We start from the raw sequence: 19,084 nt of genomic DNA on the forward strand, positions 1-19,084 counted from the left end.
ACACCGAGCAGGCGTGGGCGTGGAGTTGTGTCCGCGAGTTTAGAGTCTAGGGTGTCCAGAGGAGGCTTTGTGCAGAGCAAGCCCGCCGCCATCGGGCAGGGAACCAGCAGCTCTGGGCACAGAAGGAGCATTCCCTGGAGCGACACCCGCGCCCCTGCACCAGGGGCCCCGCGCATCCGCTCCCCCTGTTCCCGTGCTCACCTACACCTCCCGCGCCCCTGTGTACGCCCCCCCCCCCCCACCGCACTGCAGAAAACCAGGTACAAGTGGAAGAGGACTGGGCACCATTTTAATGCAGTAGAAGCTTTGTCTCTTAAATTTTAAATACCTCTGTTGTGTATCTTAACGTCAGGAAACATGCCCCCAGACCCTGAGACCAGGAGGCCGCTTCCTCCCCGGGGGGGAGGGGGGGGGAGGGGTGGCAGACGGAGGGCCAAGGCGAGGGCAGCTGCGATCCGCCCTGAGCCTCCGTCAGAGTCTGAGCAGGAGGCCAGTGGCCGCGGAGCCCCTGCAGGGGGCCGGCACGTCCCCGCAGCCCCCTTGGCCCCCGGAGCAGGCACCCTCCGGGGTGCCCCGCTCCTCCCCTGGGGGTCCCCTCGGGCCCTGCAGCCGCTGCTGCCGTTCGTGGGCCTGCCGGGCCCGGCTGGCGATGGCGCGCACGCGGCTCTGGCTGCGGGAGGACGAGCGCCGCAGGAAGCCGGGGGGACCGGGCACCCCTTCCCCAGCGCCACTCAGGCTGGTGGGCGAGGTGATGTCACCGGCCTGCTGGAAGCCCGTGAGCCAGCGCAGCTGCTCGGTCAGGGCGTCCCGTCGCGCCCCCCGCACCGCCCGCCCCTCCCTCGCCAGGCCCAGGCTTCGGCCCAGGATCTCCACTTGAGGGGCAAAGTCGTCAGCAGTCAGGTCCCCCAGGCTCTTGGACTTGGCGGCTGCAGGGCAGTCCCGGAGGCCTACCAGGGGGAGGCGGCCCCAGGGTGGCCTAGGGGCCAGCGGACGGGGCTGAAGCTCTTCTGGCGCCGTGGGCAGCTGGCTGGCAGCCCGCAGGTTAGGGCTGGATTTGCTCTTGGTCACAGCAGGCAGGTCCAGGCGGGCGGCCGTGGCCGAGCAGGGTCGCAGGGGCAGGCGTCCTGCTGGAGCCCCGGAGACGCTCTCACGGCCCAGGCCCAGGCCCGGCAGGGAGAGGTCGATGACCGTGTCGCTGGAGGACACGCTGGAGGATGAAGACACGCTGTCTCGGTGGCCGCCCGGTTCCAGCCGCCGCCATAGCCGGTCTCCAGCCGTGGCGTCCGAGTACACGGTGGGGCAGGGCCCGGCCGGGGGCCGCCATCCACCCGGGATCTCCGGGGGCACCTTCCCGTCGCCGTCAGCCCTTCTGACCGTCTGGCTGCCGGGGGCCCCCTCGCAGGCTCCCCCTGGGCCCCCACCGTTGTACACCCGCCGATGGCTTTCTGGGGCTTGCTCCGTGACCCCTCTGCTCTGGGTCCTGAGTTGGAAGGGCATGGGAGCTCCCAGAGCCACCACAGGGGGGCTGGCCACTTCGGCGGCAGGTCCCGACGGGCATGGCAGCCCTCCCGGGGAGGGGCTCGGGGGGGCAGCCACCAGAGGTGGGGGGCCGGGGCCCGGGGCTGGCTCCTCGGCAATGGTTTCCAGGCCACGGAGGGAGGAGCCCGGCCTCTGCCGGGTGTCTGTGGACGAGAGGAGAAGAGCGTGTCGGGCTCATCCCCCAGGGACGGTGCCCGCAGGACCCCCAACAGCCAGGCCCCTCGGTGGGCACGCAGCTGCCCCCCACCCTGCCCTCCGGCTCTGCCACTGCTGGGGCTGGGGGGTGGGCAGACGGGCCTGTGTCCACGGGCAGGGTCCAGGGGGCCCGGCCGACAAGCCAGGCCGGGGACGGCACAGGGTGCACGGGGGACCGGGGGACCGGGCCCCATTACCTGGCACTCGGCTGCTCTCAGTCCCTAACTACAGAGGCAGCGTGGTGGGGACAGAAAGGAGAACAGGGCGGTCAGCATAGGGGTGGGGCTGCCCGGTGGACAAACATCGAGGCTGGGCGGGTGCAGGGATGGCGGGGAGGGGACAGCTCAGCTTTCAGCCCCTCCACAGGCCGGGGTCCAGTCACAGCCGGTGCTCAGCGCGGCTCAGGCCATAAATGAATCCCCAGGGCCGAGCAGGTGCCGTCTACTCCACTCGACACCCTGGGCACCGTCCGGGGGTCTCGGGGGCGTCGGGGGCCGCTCTGCAGGGCACCACCGACCCACGCCGGACTCGCCGGAGGCCTTCGGTGCAGAGTCAGGGGCCAGACACCCACCCGCGGCCCGGCCCCGGAGGGAGACGAGGGGGGCTGGAAGCTCCCCCGGGTCTTAGGAAGGGCATCCAGGGCAGCCGGGTCATGGGGGCACTGGGGGGGGGGGGGAGGGGGGCCACCTCAGCCCCCGAGGCAGCTGTGGTCAGACCTGCTCTCGCTTCCCTGGCCGCTTAGGGGCTGGGGGGATCTGCGCGGGCAGGTCGCAGTCAGCTGGGGAAGGGGTGCTGGGGGCTACGGGGGCCCCCGGGCAAGCAGGGAGCAGCGGGAAGTAAAGCCATGACGAGCACACGGAGGCGGCGGTTTGAGCGCGGCAGCGCAGCAGACTCCGGGCCCGGCCATGCCGAGGGGCGGAGCGGGGGCAGCACAGAGGACGCCGCGGAGGAGCGTCGGGTCTTACCGGCGGAGAGCGTGGAGGATTTACTCGTAATCTCCTCCAGCTTTTGAACGAACAAGGCATTCATCTCCCGCTGCGGGGCCCCTGCCTGCCTGCGGGCGCCCTCGGGCCAGCGGGGGGCCACCTCGGGGCCGCCCGGGCTGCCGGAGTCCGAGGACACAGAGCCGCCGCCGCCGCCGCCGCTGCCGCCCGGACCCTGCCACCGGGCCCCTCTGCCTCTCCCCGCGGCGGTGGGGGGCGCCCCCAGCGAGTCCGCACGGGCCCGGGGCTGCTGGCTGACGGGCTCGCGCCCGGCCCCGGGCCCCGGGCCGGGCAGCCGTCCCGGCCGCGGGCCCTCGGCGTCCTCACCGGCGCAGGAGCCGACCACACACTTCATGCAGGCGGCGGCCATCCCGGCGGGCCCGGGGCCCTCGGGCGCACAAGGGGGCCGCCCCGGCGCCAGACTCCCCCGCGCCGGGCTCCTCCCCACCGGCGCCTTACCTCGGGGGCTGCGGTCGCCCTGCTCCTCCGGGGCCGAGGCCTCCAGAGCGGGGCCGGGGCCGGGGGCCGCCACGTCACGGGCCTCCCCCTCGGAGCCGGGGTCCTGCGTGCCCAGGACCAGCTCCGGGAAGGCCTCGCGACTCGGCTTCTGGCTCTTGGTCGGGGCGCTGGCCGTGCGCCGCAGGAGCCGCTGGCTAACGGAAGGCCGAGGCGGGGGCCGACCAGCAGCATGGCTGTCCAGGGAGCCGGGCTTTGGGCCTCTGAGGAACAGGCCTTTTAGGCCCAGAGCCTGCTTGACCTGCAAGAGAAGGAGCCCACGTAGCCAGCGGCCGGGCACCGGGGACCGGGGACCGCCGGCCCGGCCCCCGGCACGCTCCGGCAGGCGGTGACGGGCCCGAGCCTGCCGCGGCCCGAGAGCCGGCCCGACGAGGGCACCGGTGAGCGTGTCGGGCTCGTGCCGCTCAGGGCTGTGGGTGCGGGAGAGGGTGTCCGGGGCGCCCCTTCCGGGGACAGCAGCCGCCGCGGCCTTGGCGCAGACCAGGAGGCGCCGCCGGAGGGTGGACGGGTCCCAGGACAGGTGGGCCCGGCGACGGCCAGACGGAGAGGCCCCCCCAGGGTTCTCCCCGGACCCCGGATCCCGCGCCCACACCGTGTGCCCCTCACAGAGCCCCCGGCTGTGGCGGAGCAGGCCGGCCCAGGGCCCGCGGGGTGGGCCTGACACGGGGAGAAAAGCCCACGGGAGCAGACACCGCCAGGCTCACGTCCACCCCCACCTTCGGGCGCCACAGGCTGAGGAAGCAAGCAAAGCCGGGTGTGGGCCAGCGGTCTGCTCTCCCAGGGCCCTGCCCGGCCCACCCCTCGGACGTGCTGCCTCCTCCGGGAAGCCTTCCCGCCCCGCTGCCAGCCTCACCCTGCTCTCGGTTCACACAGCCCTAAGGGCAGGCCCCCGTGCCGGCTCGGCGTTCCCTGAACTGCTCTGGCTTCGGGCCTTCCCGGACAGCCAGGCCCGGGAAGTCCCTGCGAGGCCTCTCCCGACAGCCTCCCCGCCTGAGGAGGGCAGCTGGGGGCCCCCGGGACCAGCCGGCAAGTACCCGGGTCAACGCCGGAGCGGCCGGCGGCTGCGTGTCGAGAGTGCAGAGGCCAGAAGGGTCCTCGCATGCAGAGGCCCCGACGACAGCCACCACTCCCCAGTGACACAGGGGCACGTCTGGGCGGAGGTGTTAAGGTGGCCAGCACTTGAATCAGCTTCCCGATTCAAGATCCCAAATCCAGTGCAATTTGGTCGAAGTTGCCCGCAAAGCCATTTAGAAGGAGGTCCAGGATTCAAGCTCTGAGCTCCTGGTCCCTGGGGCCTCCCCACCCCACCCCACCCCACCCCACCCCACCCCAGACGTGATGGGCGCACAGAGTCAGGGAGCACGTGGGGGGTGGGGGCGGAGAGGAAAGGCGAGGGCAGGAAGGGTGACGGGGGCAGGGGGGCAGGGCGCTCAAAGCCAGAGGACCAGACACAGAGGTAGGCGGGGGACACGGGGCGGCGGACGGAGGACGGAGGAGGGAACGGAAGGCCGGGAGGGGTCCACGCACAGGAGGCCTCGCTGAAGTCCTGGACCTGCCTCGTAAATGCTGCTCTGTGGCTGAACATGGCCCAAGGGACCCCAGAGCCGCGGCACGATCCATGTCGCGTGGGCTGACAGGCTCCAAAACGCTATCGGGAATCACGGATGCTAATGGGGGCGGCCTGAGCATGCAGTGGGGGGGCGGGCGGACTCCGCCGCCCCGGCGCTGGGGTACCTTCGAGCTCCTAACGGGACTGTCCTTCTAAAAGTAGACCTTAGACATAGGCAAGCTCACTGCAAGACCAAAGAGACAGAGTGAAGGCTGTGAGACACCGACAGCCGGGCGCGGGGCCCGCGGAGACAGGCAGACACACCACGGACGGACGGGGTGACGACGGGCGAGAGCCAGGCGGCCCGTGGTGCCGCGGGGCCGCGCAGGTGGCAGGAGAGAGACAGCGCCGGGACCACGCAGGCCCCCCACGCACACCGGACGGACCGCCACACACACGCCCTGCCTGGGCCCGGAGCACAGAACGGGCCGCCCTGGGTTCCGCGACCTGGGGCGATGGAGTGAGAGCCCCGTCCGGGGATGCGGGGTGGGGGGGGCAGGGCCAGGCAGACACCCTCCAGAGAGGGACGGAGAATCGGGGACCGTGAGACGTAGGAGTGAGGAGGTTTAGGAGAGACGGGGGGTGGGGGGCAGGGGTGCCCAGGAAGGGCCAGGGTGTCCGGTTCCTGGTGCCCGCAGCGGCCCCGGGACACAGGGGTCGGGTGTCCCTACCGCCCATTTTGCAGGCGGAGAAACAGACCCAGAAGAGCAAGCACCAGGCCCAACAGCCTGGCAACGGGGCCGGGGTGGGAGCAGGGGCGGGCCGGGCAGATGGCCCTGCGGGTGGCACTCACCTTACCGCTGACGTCACTGATGGCCACATGGACAAAGATAGAGGCCTCTTCCATCCCCTCCAGGTGCACGTGCCGGTAACCTGAAACAGCCAGGCCACGGTCACCCCGCCCCGTGCTCTACCCAAAGGTCCCGGGCCCCGAGGACAACCCCTGAGCCCGGTTCTGGGGGCTCCTTCTCCAGGAAGCCCTCCGGTATCACTCAGTCCTTCAACGACCTCTTCCTCTTCCTGGGGCCTGGGGGACCCCACAGACTGGGCTCCCCTCCCCCATCCCGCCCACAAAGTGCCCCTGGCCTTATACCTTCCTCCTCAGCTCCCTGTTGTGTCTCCAGGCCCACCCATGGCAGGGACCGACTCACAGAAAGAAGCTCAGTCCTGGCTTCAGCTGACCTACAGGGGACTCTGGCCTGTGGGGGACACTGGCCTGTGGGGGGGGGACCGGTCTCTATGGGGGACGCTGGCCTGTGGGGGGGACCGGTCTCTATGAGGGACGCTGGACTGTGGGGGGGACCGGTCTCTATGGGGGATGCTGGACTGCGGGGGGACACTGGCCTGTGGGCGGGACCAGTCTCTATGGGGGACGCTGGACTGCGGGGGGACACTGGCCTGTGGGAGAGACCGGTCTCTATGGGGGACGCTGGACTGTGGGGGGACACTGGACTATGGGCACGACCGGTCTCTATGGGGGACGCTGGATTGTGGGGGGACCAGTCTCTATGGGGGATGCTGGACTGTGGGGGGGACACTGGCCTGTGGGCAGGACCGGTCTCTATGGGGGACGCTGGCCTCTGGGGAGGATCGATCTCCATGGGGGACACTGGCCTGTGGGTGGGACTGGTCTCTATGGGGGACGCTGGCCTGTGGGGGGACCAGTCTCTATGGGGGGCGCTGGCCTATTGGGGGACCGGTCTCTATGGGGGACGCTGGACTGTGGGGGGACACTGGCCTGTGGGTGGGACCGGTCTATAGGGAGGATGCTGGACTGTGGGGGGGACACTGGCCTGTGGGCACGACCAGTCTCTATGGGGGATGCTGGATTGTGGGGAGACCAGTCTCTATGGGGGACGCTGGCCTGTGGGGGGACACTGGCCCTGTGGGCACGACCAGTCTCTATGGGGGATGCTGGCCTGTGGGGGGGGGGGGACCGGTCTCTATGGGGGATGCTGGCCTGTGGGGGGGGACTGGTCTCTATGGGGGACGCTGGACTGTGGAGGGACACTGGCCTGTGGGCAGGACCAGTCTCTATGGGGGACACTGGCCTGTGGGGGGAACCAGTCCTTATGGGGGATGCTGGCCTGTGGGGGGAACCGGTCACTATGGGGGACGCTAGCCTGTGGGGGGACCAGTCTGTATGGGGGACGCTGGACTGTGGGGGGACACTGGCTTGTGGGCGGGACCAGTCTCTATGGGGGACGCTGGCCTGTCGGGGGGACCAGTCTCTATGGGGAGCGCTGGACTGTGGGGGAGACTGGTCTCTATGGGGGATACTGGCCTGTGGGGGGGACTGGTCTCTATGGGGGATGCTGGCCTATGGGGGAGGACCGGTCTCTATGGGGGACGCTAGCCTGTGGGGGGACCGGTCTGTATGGGGGACGCTGGACTGTGGGGGGACACTGGCCTGTGGGCGGGACCGGTCTCTATGGGGGACGCTAGCCTGTGGGGGGACCGGTCTCTATGGGGGACGCTGGACTGTGGGGGGGACACTGGCTTGTGGGCAGGACCAGTCTCTATGGGGGACGCTGGCCTGTCGGGGGGACCAGTCTCTATGGGGAGCGCTGGACTGTGGGGGGGACCGGTCTCTATGGGGGACACTGGCCTGTGGGGGGAACCGGTCCTTATGGGGGATGCTGGGCTGTGGGGGGACCGGTCTCTATGGAGGGTGGTGGCCTGTGGGGGGACACTGGCCTGAGGGGATGCTTGTCTTTATGGGGGACACTGGGCTCTGCAGGAGATGCTGGTCTCTATACCGGGGGGTCCTGGCCCGGGCTCTGCCCTCCCTGCCCTGCCGGCCCCCTGCGCACCTGGCATCATGCTGCTGAAGGCCAGTGTCCTCTGGCCAATGAAGTCACGCCCGATGGGGTCATGGTCCCAGACGAGGAAGCGCACCAGCGCGATCTCAGGCATGTGCACCGTGAACACCAGGGTCTCCTCCCACATGGGGTTGAATCCTAGAGGCCACCGGGAGGAGGTGTCACCCCCCACCCCAGGTCCAGCCCGGAGGCCACCCGGGCCCTTGCCCTCTTCCGGTGCCTCCTTCGGGGGCTGGCGGCCCGGCCCGGGAGAACCTGAGGACTGGGCTCTGACCCAGGCTCCAGCGAAGGGGCAGCCGGGGGGCTGCCTGGGTCACAGGGGCGCCCCGCCCGGCCCTCCCCTGTGGCCCCCGGGGCCTCACCGTTGTCGTCCACCACACGCGTCTGCTCCTTGTTGCAGTCCACGGGGAGCCCGATGACCTCCACCTCCACGAAGGGGTCGATGATCTGGGCGCGGAGGGCAGGGCTGGCACCTGGCCTGGCGTGGCGCCCCAGCCCCGCCCACCCGGGCCCGGGCCCCTCCTACCTCGCCCCGGTCCCCCAGCATCGAGTCCCTCGGCTTGGGGAGCTGCTGCCCGCTGATGATGCGAAGCACCAGCTGCTTCTTGAGCTGCCCGGGCAGAGGGTCCTCGGAGTTGGGGTTGAAGACGCCTGGGGGGTGCGGGGGTGCCAGGCTGAGGGGGAGCGGGGCCGGCCTCCACCCTCTCGCCAGGCGGGCTGGGCGCCCCACCGCACCCTCCTGCTGGATGGGAGCGCCGGGCCCGGGGGGCGGGAGGCGGCGTTCCGGCACAGGGGTCCCAGGCGTCCGCGTGCCGGCCGCCCCCGTGACCACCCTGTGACCGGGCACGGCTCGTCTCCCCTCTCGGCACACGGCCTCCGGGTGCGGGGCCGGGTGCGGGGTTCCCTGGGTGGGGCTCTGCGGGCACGTCACCCGAGGAGGTGGCAATTGTAAGCTGGGGAGCAGGAAGACTTTAAAATGGGGAGAAAGCCACACGTGGTTGGGGGTGTCTCGGCCTGAGTCCTTGGGGAGTCCCCTCAGGCTTGTCACGCGGGAAAACCTCGTGGGGGGCCAAGCGTGGGGAGGGGCTCCCTAGCGCACCCCTCGCGGATTCCTGGCAGGGTGGGGGTCCTCCCCCCTCCTGGCATCCTGGGGGCCGTGTCCCTGGCTGACCCACCAGGTGGCCCTGCTGAAGCTCCGTGTCCCTGGGCCCCCGGGGCCTCACCTTGGCACATGCACTGGGGCTTGAGCACGTAGCCACAGTTGCCATTGAGGCTGAACTTGGCCCGGTTCAGCTGCAGCATCCGGCCCTCCGACTGGTAGTTCAGGGCGACTGCGGGCGGGGAGGCGACGTGGCCCGGTCAGCGCCTGGCCGCCCGCCACCCCGCCTCCCCCCCGCGGCTGCCCGAGTCCAGGGCTCACCTATGTGAGCAGGGACCCTGGGCTCACAGCCCCGTGCGTGAGCGGGGCGTGTGTGCGCGTCCCGGCAGAACGTCCCCGGGGCCCTGCCCCGCCAGCCCCCGTCCACCCCCCGGGGACGCGGGCGGACGTGCCTCCGTCTCTCCCTCCTCGTCCTGGGGTCCCGGGGCCGCCCCCCACCTCCGCAGGGCCGGCCAGGCGACACCGGCAGGGGGTGATAGGGGCTCCCCAAAGCCAGCGGCCAGGGAGCGAGGCCAGCCGCCCCGTGACGCGCACCCATCTGGCAGCCGGCGTTCCAGAAGGGCTGAGGGTTGTAGTTGCTGGAGTCCACGCGGTACGAGGAGGGGTAGATGCGGGACAGCTGGTGCTGGTTAAAGCGCAGGTACTGGGCCGGCTTCTGCTGCACGATCTGCTGGGCCCTGGTCTCGCTGAAGGACGACACCTGCCAGCTGGACGCCACTGCGGTGCAGGGGGGCGGCATCAGGGGCGCGGGCAGGCCAGCGCCCCGCCTCCCCCTCCCCGGCCCCCCCCCCCCCCGGGGGGCCCCGGTCCCCTCACCTTCCGCCTCCACGTCGTGGATGCCCACAGACTTGGTGTACTTGACCAGGTCCGAGAGGGCGCGAGACAGCTTCACGGTCTTCTTCTGCCGGCTCGCCCTGCGGACAGGGTGGGGGACGGGGGGGTCAGGGCCTCCCGACTCAGGCCAGCCGGCGCACCCCAGCTTGGGAGGGGGGCTCCAGGCCTCAGCCGGCTCCACCCAGGAGCGACGTGGGGGAGGGGCGGGGGCCGGCACGGACCCCACCAAGGATGCCTCCCCGGCCGCACCGGGCACTGGAAGCGAGCGCAGGGGGCGACGCTGGCCAGTCCCGCCCCCTCGAGGTCCGCGCCCAGGGGCCCCCACTCCCCCGGCCCACCGCGCGGTCCCCCCGCCACCCAGGGCCTGAGCATCCAACTCCCGCTGCCGCGCAGACAGGGGCCTGGGCGCCTCCCGCTTCCACGTTCCGTTCGGGCGGGCCACTGACCCTCGGCCCTGGCTGCCTTGGGACTCCAGGTCCTCGCCCCCCTCCTCCATGCTGGCCGCTTTCTTTAGTTTGCTGCTCTTTTTCTGTGTGGAAGGACAGCGGAGTGAGGCCCCGCGGGGCCCCCCAGTGACCCAGGGGCGTCGGCCGGTGTGCCTGGTTGGGGGGGGGGGGGGGGGTTGGCCATCGAGGCGCCTGCTGCATCCAGCCCCGGCCAGGTGCCGAGGCCGGCTCTGAACCCCAGCCCCAGTGGGACGATGTAGCTAGGGGGCATTCTGGAAGACAGGTCAGGGGTCCCGGGAGCTGAAGGGGGCTCCCCGGCGGGCCGGCCCAGGGACCCCCGGGGGGCACAGGGACGGGGAGCCGGCCGCCCCTGCCCGGGAGCCCCGCCAGACCTTGCGCTTGGAGAAGCTGCTCATGAGGGTCCGGTTGTTCCGTCTGCTGCCACCGGTGTCCTCCCCGGACTCCACGCCGTCCTCAGCCTAGGGGACGGAGAGACAGCGGTGAGGGGGGCGCCCGGGCTCAGGGCCCCAGGCTCCGAGGCTCCGGGCAGCCTTCCCCAGCCCGCCCCGGGGGCGCAGAGGCAGGGGTCTGAGAGGGAGTGTGGAGGCCCCACGGGGGCCAGAAGTGCTGTTTTGAACTCATTAAGGCCCCAGTTCTGAATGCTTTTCCCATGGAGGGCGAGTGTACAATAAGTGCTGTTTGTGTGTCTGGAACATTCCTCGGCCGAGCATGCTTATGTGAGGCTTTTATGAAGACCCCTGCAGCTCTGACGTCCTGTCCTGCTTCTTGCAGAGACCAAAGTATTACCTAATTAGACAGATGCGGTCTGTGCCCCCGAAGCAGCCGTTTCACATCACCCTCGGGGCTTCTGGGAGCTTCTGGGAGCTTCTGGGAGCTTCCGCACGGTTGTCTATGGAGCACCTTCCCTGCTCCCCCCCAGCCCCCCCCGAGACCCGGTCCCGTACGTGCGTCTGCACACACGCAACTCCCCGCCAACCGTGCCCCGGCCTGGGCCGCCGGCCTCTCGGCCAAGAGGTGAGCAAGGCTCCTGGTCAGGGGCTCAAGCTAGGCCCCACTGTGCCCGAGGGGGAAGGACACGAGGGTCAGCTCCACCCCAGGGGCACAGGGGACGGGACCTCATGCCGCAGAGAGCCCACTGTGGCGCCCGCACCCTCAGCCCCCCACCTGAACGCCGTGCACCGTGGCTCACACGTCGGGAAAGGAGCGTGCGGCCCGAGACGCTGCCCGCAGCCGCCCCCGAGCTCCAGCCCCCGCCCTGTCCCTGCCCACTCCTGCTCTGCGGAGAAGCCCGGGCCCGTGGGGAGTCAGGACAGGCGCCTCGCCGGCTCCCGGCTCCCACCCGCGTCTGCCCTCCTCGTGTCCCACCCCCCCCCCCCCCCCGTCAGGGGGCAGCACGGGAGGCGCTCGTGCCAACCCCGGGGCACAGACCCGCCGCAGCAGAGGCGCTGGGCGTCAGCCCCGCCCCAGACTGCGCCGACAAGTGTCTCTCCCTCCCCTGGCCTGGCAACACCAGCCCATCTCCCTCCTGACTTGATGGCTCCGCGGCCCGCGGGCAGAGGCGCTGGCAGCCGGGCGCCGGGCATTTGCAGCCGCTTGAGGCCGACGCGCTTCACGGCTCTGTAAACACGGCCTGAAACGCCGCGCACATGTGCCTCTGAATCGGGGCACAACCAGGGAGGGGCGCCTGTTGGCCCAGCATCCAGAGAAGCGGCCGCTGCCTCGGCCAGAACCTGCCGTCGCCACCCCACCCCCATACGCGGCACCCCCGCACCCGTGCCCCTGTACCTCTGCGCACCGCACCCCTGCACCCGCACACCCTGCACCTCTGCACACCGCACCCCTGCACACCCACGCACCCTGCAGTCCCGCATGCCTGCACACCCTGCACCCCAGCATGCCCGCACCCCACATACCCTACACACTTGCACTCCTCCTACACACTGCCTACACTCCCTACACACTGCCTCCCAGGGAGCGGGGGCCACAGCCTCTGGCCACTCGGCAAAGGGGACGGAGAGGCATGTGGGAGCAGGTGCACGACCACACTGCCCAGCCTCCCCCCCACACACACAGAGTTCTGTGCCCTGCATCCCCACTGCTCCCCTGCGCGTGCCCCAGCCGGGCCTAATGCGGCTGGGGGCGGGGGGTCCTCCCTGATGCCCCCTCCAAGCTCCACGCCTGGCAGCTCAGCCTAAGCTGCCACAACTTCTCCTCCTCCAGGAAGCCTTCCCTGAGTACCTGCTCCCCCTCATGCAAAAAGTCACATGGCATTAGTTCCCCAGGTCCAAGCTGCCATCCTGCACGTCCCCAAGCCCCCACCTAGAAATCTGGGCACTGGAGATAAGCAATGCCCTGTCCGCATGGGACCTGTGGGGGCCACCTGCACAAGAGAGGGACCCACCAGTGTCCGGGGGCACCGGCTGTACCACGTGCCCTGTGGGTGCGATAGACACTTGTATCTAAACACACTGCCCGGGAAGCCCAGCCCCCCACCTGCCTTCCCACCTTCCCGGGGGCCCAGACAGTGGTGAGCTCTGCAGGGGGCAGGGGGCAGGGGGCAGGGGGCAGGGCAGGGCTCTCTCCAAACGGGTAGACACCACCTCCACCGCCTGCCCTGCAGCCCTGCTCACCGTGAAACAGGGTCTGTAGGGCTGACCCACACCCCGCCTGGCCCCAGACCAGCCGCGCCGCCCACCACAGCCCTTGGGGGATCAGCTGCACTTGAGCCTCTCAGCTGATGCACCTGACCTTCGAGGTTCGCGGCCCCTCTCCAGCCGGGCCCCAGACTGTTCAGCCTCGCCGACCCGGCCTAGCGCCCCCCAACACATGCTTCACGCCCGCCATTCTCCCCATGAGATACCTCCAAGAGCCCAGCCCTGCTTCCCCGTGAGGCTGTCGGGGACTCCAGGCCTGGACCAGCTAGACAGCTCCCCAAGACTGTCTGGGCTCTGAGACGCTGTGTGCCCCTCTCTGTCACTCACAAGACCCTTCAGCAGGAGGAGCCTGGCCTCCAGTCCCCAGGCAATGCTCAAGTCCCCTTCCACAAAGAGCTGCAAATCCCCGGGGTGGGGGGTGGGGGGTGGGGGGTGCCCACCCTCTCCCGCTCACAGCCTGGGTGGAGGGTGTGGGATGGGGGGCAGCTCCCCTGGGGACCTCAAGGAAACAGCCGTCAACCACACCAGAGCAACCACGCAAATGGGGCCACCCCTTCACCCTGGCCAGCCGCCCTGTGACACAGGGAAGGCTGCAAGTCCCTTATGATCAGAATCAAAACAGCTTGAGGTGAGCTCCTAGAGAAGCCGGGGTCGAGAGGCAGGCCGGCAGGCAGCAGGGCCAGCGGGCAGTGGTATGAGTGCACACGCAGGCTTGTGTGTGCAGGTGTGTGCACAGGTGTGCATAACTAGGTGTGTAGGTGTGTGCACGGGCGTGCGTGCGTGCACAACTAGGTATGTAGTTGTGTGCACGCACAAGTAGGTCTGTGCAGGTGTGTGCACAGAGGTGCGTGTGTGCATGAGTAGGTGTGTGCAGGTGTGTGCACGGGTGTGCGTGTGCACAACTAGGTAACTAGGCGTATGCACGGGTGTGCGTGTGCACAAGTAGGTGTGTGCAGGTGTGCGCGCAGAGGTGCGTGTGTGCACGCATAGGTGTGTGCGGGTGTGTGCACGGGTTCGGGGGCGTGTGTGTATGCACACACACGTGCACTGGTGTGCACAGACCTCGTGCTCCAGGCCCTTGACCCGGCTGCAGGCGGACGTCACCGGCCGTCGGGCTCTCACCTTTTTGCCCTCTGCCTTGTGCCCAAGCTTCCCGGACGGGGGCAGCGTGGACACGGTGAAGTCGTTCGCGTCCTCACAGTCCCGAATCTTCGACTCCTTCATGAGGGAATCCAGTTTCCTCTTGGCGATGTTTTCCACACGCTTCCGGTTGGTGGTGGCCTGCCAGAGCCACACGGTCGCCCCTTGCCATCAGCCCCCAGCCCCACGGCAGCAGCGGTGACGGCCCCCAGGGTCTCGGGCAGGGCCGCGGGGGCCCGCTGGAGCCGGGGAGCCCGAACCCCGTCTTGGCTTCTCACGCCCCTGGCCGCACACTCACCCCCGCATTGCGTTGCCTACCCCCACACCTCCCAGCTCCTGGGGTGCACCTCAGGCCCACGACCTGCCCCAGGGCCACAGCCAGTGACCTCCAGGCTCTGAACCAGGCCTCTCAGATTTTAACACGTGCATCCCTTTAGCTGCACAACGCCGCCCCCAGGGATTCCGGTGTCTGGCCAGTGGGGGAGGCAGTCGGTGTGCCCGGTGGCCACGCTGGGCTCCAAGAGCCCGAAGCAGCTCGGGATCTGGGATCCCACCAGTGGCTACGATGTACCTCAGGAGATGGGCAGGGGGCAGGGATGGACGGCCCGGCCGCCAGCACCCGGGGCATAGCCTCTAGGTGCCCTCTCTGTCCGAAGCAGCCCCCATCATAGCCCTAACAAACTCGGGCCCCTCCAGGGAAGCGCCTGGGTCGTGGGCATCTGGGTGCCCCAGAGCCCAGGCTGGAGGGGTGCACCCTAGGTGTCAGAGAACACGGGTGTCCTGTCACCGGGAGCCAGAGAAATATGCGGGCACATCCAAGCGGAGAATTCCGCTGCCTCAGGGCTTTCTCAAACAATTAGCCAGCATGGCTGGGAACGCTCCTGCACAATTATTTTCCCATCCGATGGCCCCTCAGGGAGAAATAATGCCTTCCCACCTCGGAGCAGCGGCTTAGAACAGTGCCCAGAGGAGAAAAGATGCTAATTACAGAGTCCCCCCAGCCCCCCTCTGCCAAGCCCTTTTTCACTCCTCCCTTCCCGTGCAGCCAGCCCCCAGCCCCGGCACCTCTGCCAGCTGGGAGTGCAGGGCCACGTCTTGGGTGAAGGGGCAGGCAGGGAAGGCCCCCCACCCCGGCTGAGGGTGTGCCCAGTTGTCTAACTGCCGTGCAAAGCACCCTCACATCTGCCCGATGTCCCTCTCTCAGCCACTGCCTTCTCACAGCAAGGTCGTGAGCCCGCTCTTCAGGACTGCGGCTCCCCCGCCCCCCGAGAAGGGAAGGGCCTCCCAGCCCCTACTCACATCCCCATTGAGGAGTTTGCAATCCTCATCGATCTCGTCTGCACTGTCTTCATCAGACACCTCGCCCTCCTCAGCATCCTCACTGATGTTGGCAGGGAGCTTCTTGCCCTGGGGGGAGGTGGCGGACCATGGGAGGGGTTCTGCAGGAAGTACTGGGAGGCCAGTAGCCACAGGAGCAGCAGCAAAGGGAAGGAGCCTTTCTCAAGCTTGCTTGTGGACCTCAGGCCACAGGGCAGAAGCCAGTCTGGCACTTCCTTGCAGCAGCAGTGTGGGAGGGAAACGCCTGGGTGTGCACACAGAGGTCCCTAGATTGAATGGCCACCATGGAGGGAGACTGAGGCCAGGTTGGGCACAGGGCCTACCCTGACTCCTCAAATCTGCCACAGATGGTGTGGAGCCCTGTACTGTCCAGAGCAGGGCAACTGCCCCTCACCTGGCCACAGATCAGAGGCCAGAGGCCCAGCAGGATGCTGGCCCTAGAAGGGGCAGGGAGGGGCTTACCTTCACCAGGATCTTGCCCTTGAGCATCTGCGGAGAAGGAAGCATGGTGGCATCCTCACCGCTCACTGATGACAAGTCCAGCTTATCCCCAAGAATATCCGTCAGATACTGAGCCATCTTCTTTTGTTGGATAACACTGCAGTGGTTCTCAATGGACAGGATCACTGGGTACCTGTGGCCCCAAGGTGGAAGGAGCGGAGTAAGCCAGGGGAGGGCTAGGCCCCCAAATGTGTAAGACCTCAAGTCACCTGCACCAGTGAATGAAAAGAGATCTTCACCAGCAGCCAAGATAGATGGAACTGACAGCCACTCTGAGAAGGGGCCCATCGATGGCTTTGAAAAGCAACTGCGTGGGTGGGAAAGGATCTGGGAGATGTTAGGGACAGGTTAAAAAGGCATGCAATTCATAGCCCAATAAGAAAAAACAAAGGCAATTAGAAACTCCAGGAAAACAAAAGGAAACATGAAAGCAAGTCAGCCAGTCATGGTTTAAACATAATGTGAAGTAAACAGGTGCAATATGGAACAATGACTAGACTGAGAAAAATAATCTCGTTGACCTAGATACTGGAGACACTGTCCTGTGAATGGCTCTGGGGTCCCAACATCGGCCCCATAAGAAAAGTAGACATAAGCCTGGCACATTCCATCTGGTAGAACATTGTTATCACCTTCATAGTGCAGAATAGGGAGTATAGCATGGGCATTTTCATTACACATTCCTCAGTTGTTTGATTTATTTATTAATTTTTTTAACGTTTATTTATTTTTGAGAGAGGAGAGAGAACGTGAGTAGAAGAGGGGCAGAGAGAGAGGGAGACAGAGGATCCAAAGTGGGCTCTGTGCGCAGAAAGCCCGACATGGGGCTTGAACCCACGAACCGTGAGATCATGACCCGAGCCAAAGTTGGACTTAACCGACTGGCCACCCAGGTGCCCCTGTTTGATTTATTTTTTTAACCGTGTGCACATTTTACTTGGATTTTTGTCGAAAGGCAACATGATCCTTTTAGAAAATGTAGGTGACCCAGACCTAGATGGCATGAATCAGAGCAAGAGATGGGCGAGTCCTGTGGTGCAGAGAGGACAAACAGGACTTGGCGGGAAGGTATTCTCCCTACTTCTCAGGCAAGGGACTGAAGCCTATGGCACAAGGGCCTAGGGAAGAACCCTATGTCTGCAAAGATTATGCTGGCACATGAGAGGCAAGCCCCATCCTGAGACCCTAGCACGTCCCTGGGTCCTTGGCAGCTACAGGACATCTGTCTGCCTCAGCCCCCCTACCCTGAGATGCCTCTCTCACCTGCAAGTCTAGGCACCAGGCCACCACTCCTCACTCCCACTCCCTCCTGACAGCCCGAGACAGAGCTCGGGCAAGCTCTTTCAGGAGGGGCCCCTCTATTTCTATGTCCTCAATCAATCTGGCTTCTCTTCCCCTCCCTCATTAAATTAGCTCTTTTCTTACCTCTGAGCCTTGTTTAACCAGGACTTGAAGGTGACTGGGGTGTGGAGGGGGTGGGCAGGGGAGCGGTCTTCTATTTCCAGAAACTAAATAGGATTCTGTTCAACGGTGTCTGTAGCTACAGCTGAGTGACAGCAAATTGAGTTTGGACACAGAGTAGCTTCTCGGGGGTAATTAGTGCCAGAGCCACCACGGCTGAGGGCAGCTGACAGCAGGGGTCGCCAAGTGTGTGTGGACGGGGGCTGCTCGCACACGCACCCTGCTCAGCCAATCCGCTGTCCGTTCCTGCGCCCGCTGCCCTCCCTCTCCCCGGAGCTGCAGCTCCACTCCCTTCCCTGACCCTCAGCCTCAACGAGGGACCCCCAGATCAGCCCCTTGGCCTCTGCAAACACTGCCCCCAAGAAAGCATGTGGGGGAGTAGCAGGAAGGGCCGCACAAGCCCCTCCCCCACCCCCGCCCCCGTCCCAGCCACTCACTCATTCTTGACGAAAGCATATTTGTTGATGGTCTCGATGACATCCTTGAAGAGAATCTTGGAGGTCAGAGTGTAGCCATGGTGCACAATGGGCTCCCCGTCGGGCCCGTCCCAGCAGTCCACTGCAGGAAGGCAGACGTCAGTCAGCTCCAGGAGCTTGGCCGCCGATGCCCAGAGACCCGCGGCTCGCAGACTGACTTGCTCAGCAACTAACACCAGGAGAGGCCTATCACAGCCCCTGCCCGGGAAGGAGGGCAGACACCCTGCTCAGAGACCCCCGGAGCCCAAGGCCCCCGGGCCGAGGGGGGCTCGGACTCCCACGGCCCCCGCTGCTCACCCTCCACACAACGGCAGCCGGCCTGCAGGACCCAGGCGTACATGTCCACCCGGGACTGGGACATGAGCTGGTCACCCACGAGGTAGGTGTTGTGGGACGAGGTGATGAAATAGTGGCTCAGTGGCCGCGTCATGTCCTGGTGCACACCGTGGTGCTCTGGGTTGAAGATGTCGCCGGCGGGGCTCCGAGTGTAGTTGGTGAAGCCTGCGTGGGGAGCGTGGGAGGGTGCTTAGCGCCTGCGTGCCAGCACCCCCCCCCCCGCCACGGGGCTCATCTCAGGACCGCCCCCCACCCCTGCCACGTGGAACGGTAAACTCTCTGCCCAGGCCACTTGTCCAGGCCCCCAGGTTGCCCATCAGCCCGCCGGGACAGCCGGACCGCAGTGATGCCCCGCTCACCGTCAATGCCCAGCACCGCCTTGCTCTTGTTTTCTGGGCAGGGCTCAAACTGCTCGATGATGTCCCGGCAGCTCTCAAGGGTCACCCCCGTCATCTAGGCCAGAGTAGGGGCTTCAGCCCAGGCTAGCCCGTCATTGGCCCCGGGCTAGCCTCAGGCAGCTCCCCCCGCTCCTCCTCCTGCACCACCGCCGCCTCCCAGGCTGCCTCTGATTGTCGCATCAAGACTGCCCACGGTGGGCGTCAGGGGGAGGCTCGGGCGCCTGCAGGGTGCTTCCTTGACTGGGCGGCACACCGGCTACCCTCAGTGTCGTGAGACTTGGGACTCAGTGGCCAGAGGACTACTGGTGGATCACATGGCTTTGGAAGAGCTGTGTCGGACAGGATCCTTGATGCAGGGGAGGGGTCTTTGGTCCCATCAGCTGGCCCACCCCTCATTCCCACCGTGTCGGGGTCTCAAGAGCTGCAGACCAGGGCAGGCCTGGCAGGGAGCCCTATGTGTGAGAAGGTGCAGGAGAACCGGTCCCACCTTGGAGGAGCCCCAGGGGCACAGGGAGCCTCCCCTACCTGTCTCCCCCTGCTGCCTAACCCACATCCATCTCGGGAAAGCTGCACACGGAAGCCGAGCCCAAGCGGCCCTGGGCATCGATGCCGCCCCCCATCCCCGCCACCCTGCCCTGGTCGGAGGCTGAGTGGTC

General features: G+C 67.3%; 1 protein-coding gene across 1 annotated transcript in view; it reads right to left on the reverse strand.

Annotated features, from left to right (window-relative positions):
- Positions 1 to 267: 267 nt before the first annotated feature.
- Positions 268 to 19,084, reverse strand: part of PLCH2 (phospholipase C eta 2) — a 28,558-nt gene continuing 9,741 nt past the window's right edge. Inside the window, exons 6-22 of the mRNA XM_081796485.1 lie at positions 18,390 to 18,483; positions 17,992 to 18,195; positions 17,656 to 17,776; positions 15,719 to 15,890; positions 15,218 to 15,325; positions 13,901 to 14,059; positions 10,496 to 10,582; positions 10,104 to 10,186; positions 9,640 to 9,737; positions 9,358 to 9,540; positions 8,888 to 8,995; positions 8,191 to 8,315; positions 8,027 to 8,111; positions 7,656 to 7,802; positions 5,636 to 5,715; positions 3,177 to 3,474; positions 268 to 1,682 (exon numbers count right to left, since the gene is read on the reverse strand). Coding sequence (XP_081652611.1) covers positions 472 to 1,682; positions 3,177 to 3,474; positions 5,636 to 5,715; positions 7,656 to 7,802; positions 8,027 to 8,111; positions 8,191 to 8,315; positions 8,888 to 8,995; positions 9,358 to 9,540; positions 9,640 to 9,737; positions 10,104 to 10,186; positions 10,496 to 10,582; positions 13,901 to 14,059; positions 15,218 to 15,325; positions 15,719 to 15,890; positions 17,656 to 17,776; positions 17,992 to 18,195; positions 18,390 to 18,483 — 3,363 coding nt within the window. The 3' untranslated portion in view covers positions 268 to 471. The remainder of the gene's footprint in view (positions 1,683 to 3,176; positions 3,475 to 5,635; positions 5,716 to 7,655; positions 7,803 to 8,026; positions 8,112 to 8,190; positions 8,316 to 8,887; positions 8,996 to 9,357; positions 9,541 to 9,639; positions 9,738 to 10,103; positions 10,187 to 10,495; positions 10,583 to 13,900; positions 14,060 to 15,217; positions 15,326 to 15,718; positions 15,891 to 17,655; positions 17,777 to 17,991; positions 18,196 to 18,389; positions 18,484 to 19,084) is intronic.

The sequence above is a fragment of the Panthera onca genome, chromosome C1, assembly GCF_046562875.1.
Source record: "Panthera onca isolate mPanOnc1 chromosome C1, mPanOnc1 haplotype 2, whole genome shotgun sequence".
Lineage (NCBI taxonomy): Eukaryota > Metazoa > Chordata > Mammalia > Carnivora > Felidae > Panthera > Panthera onca.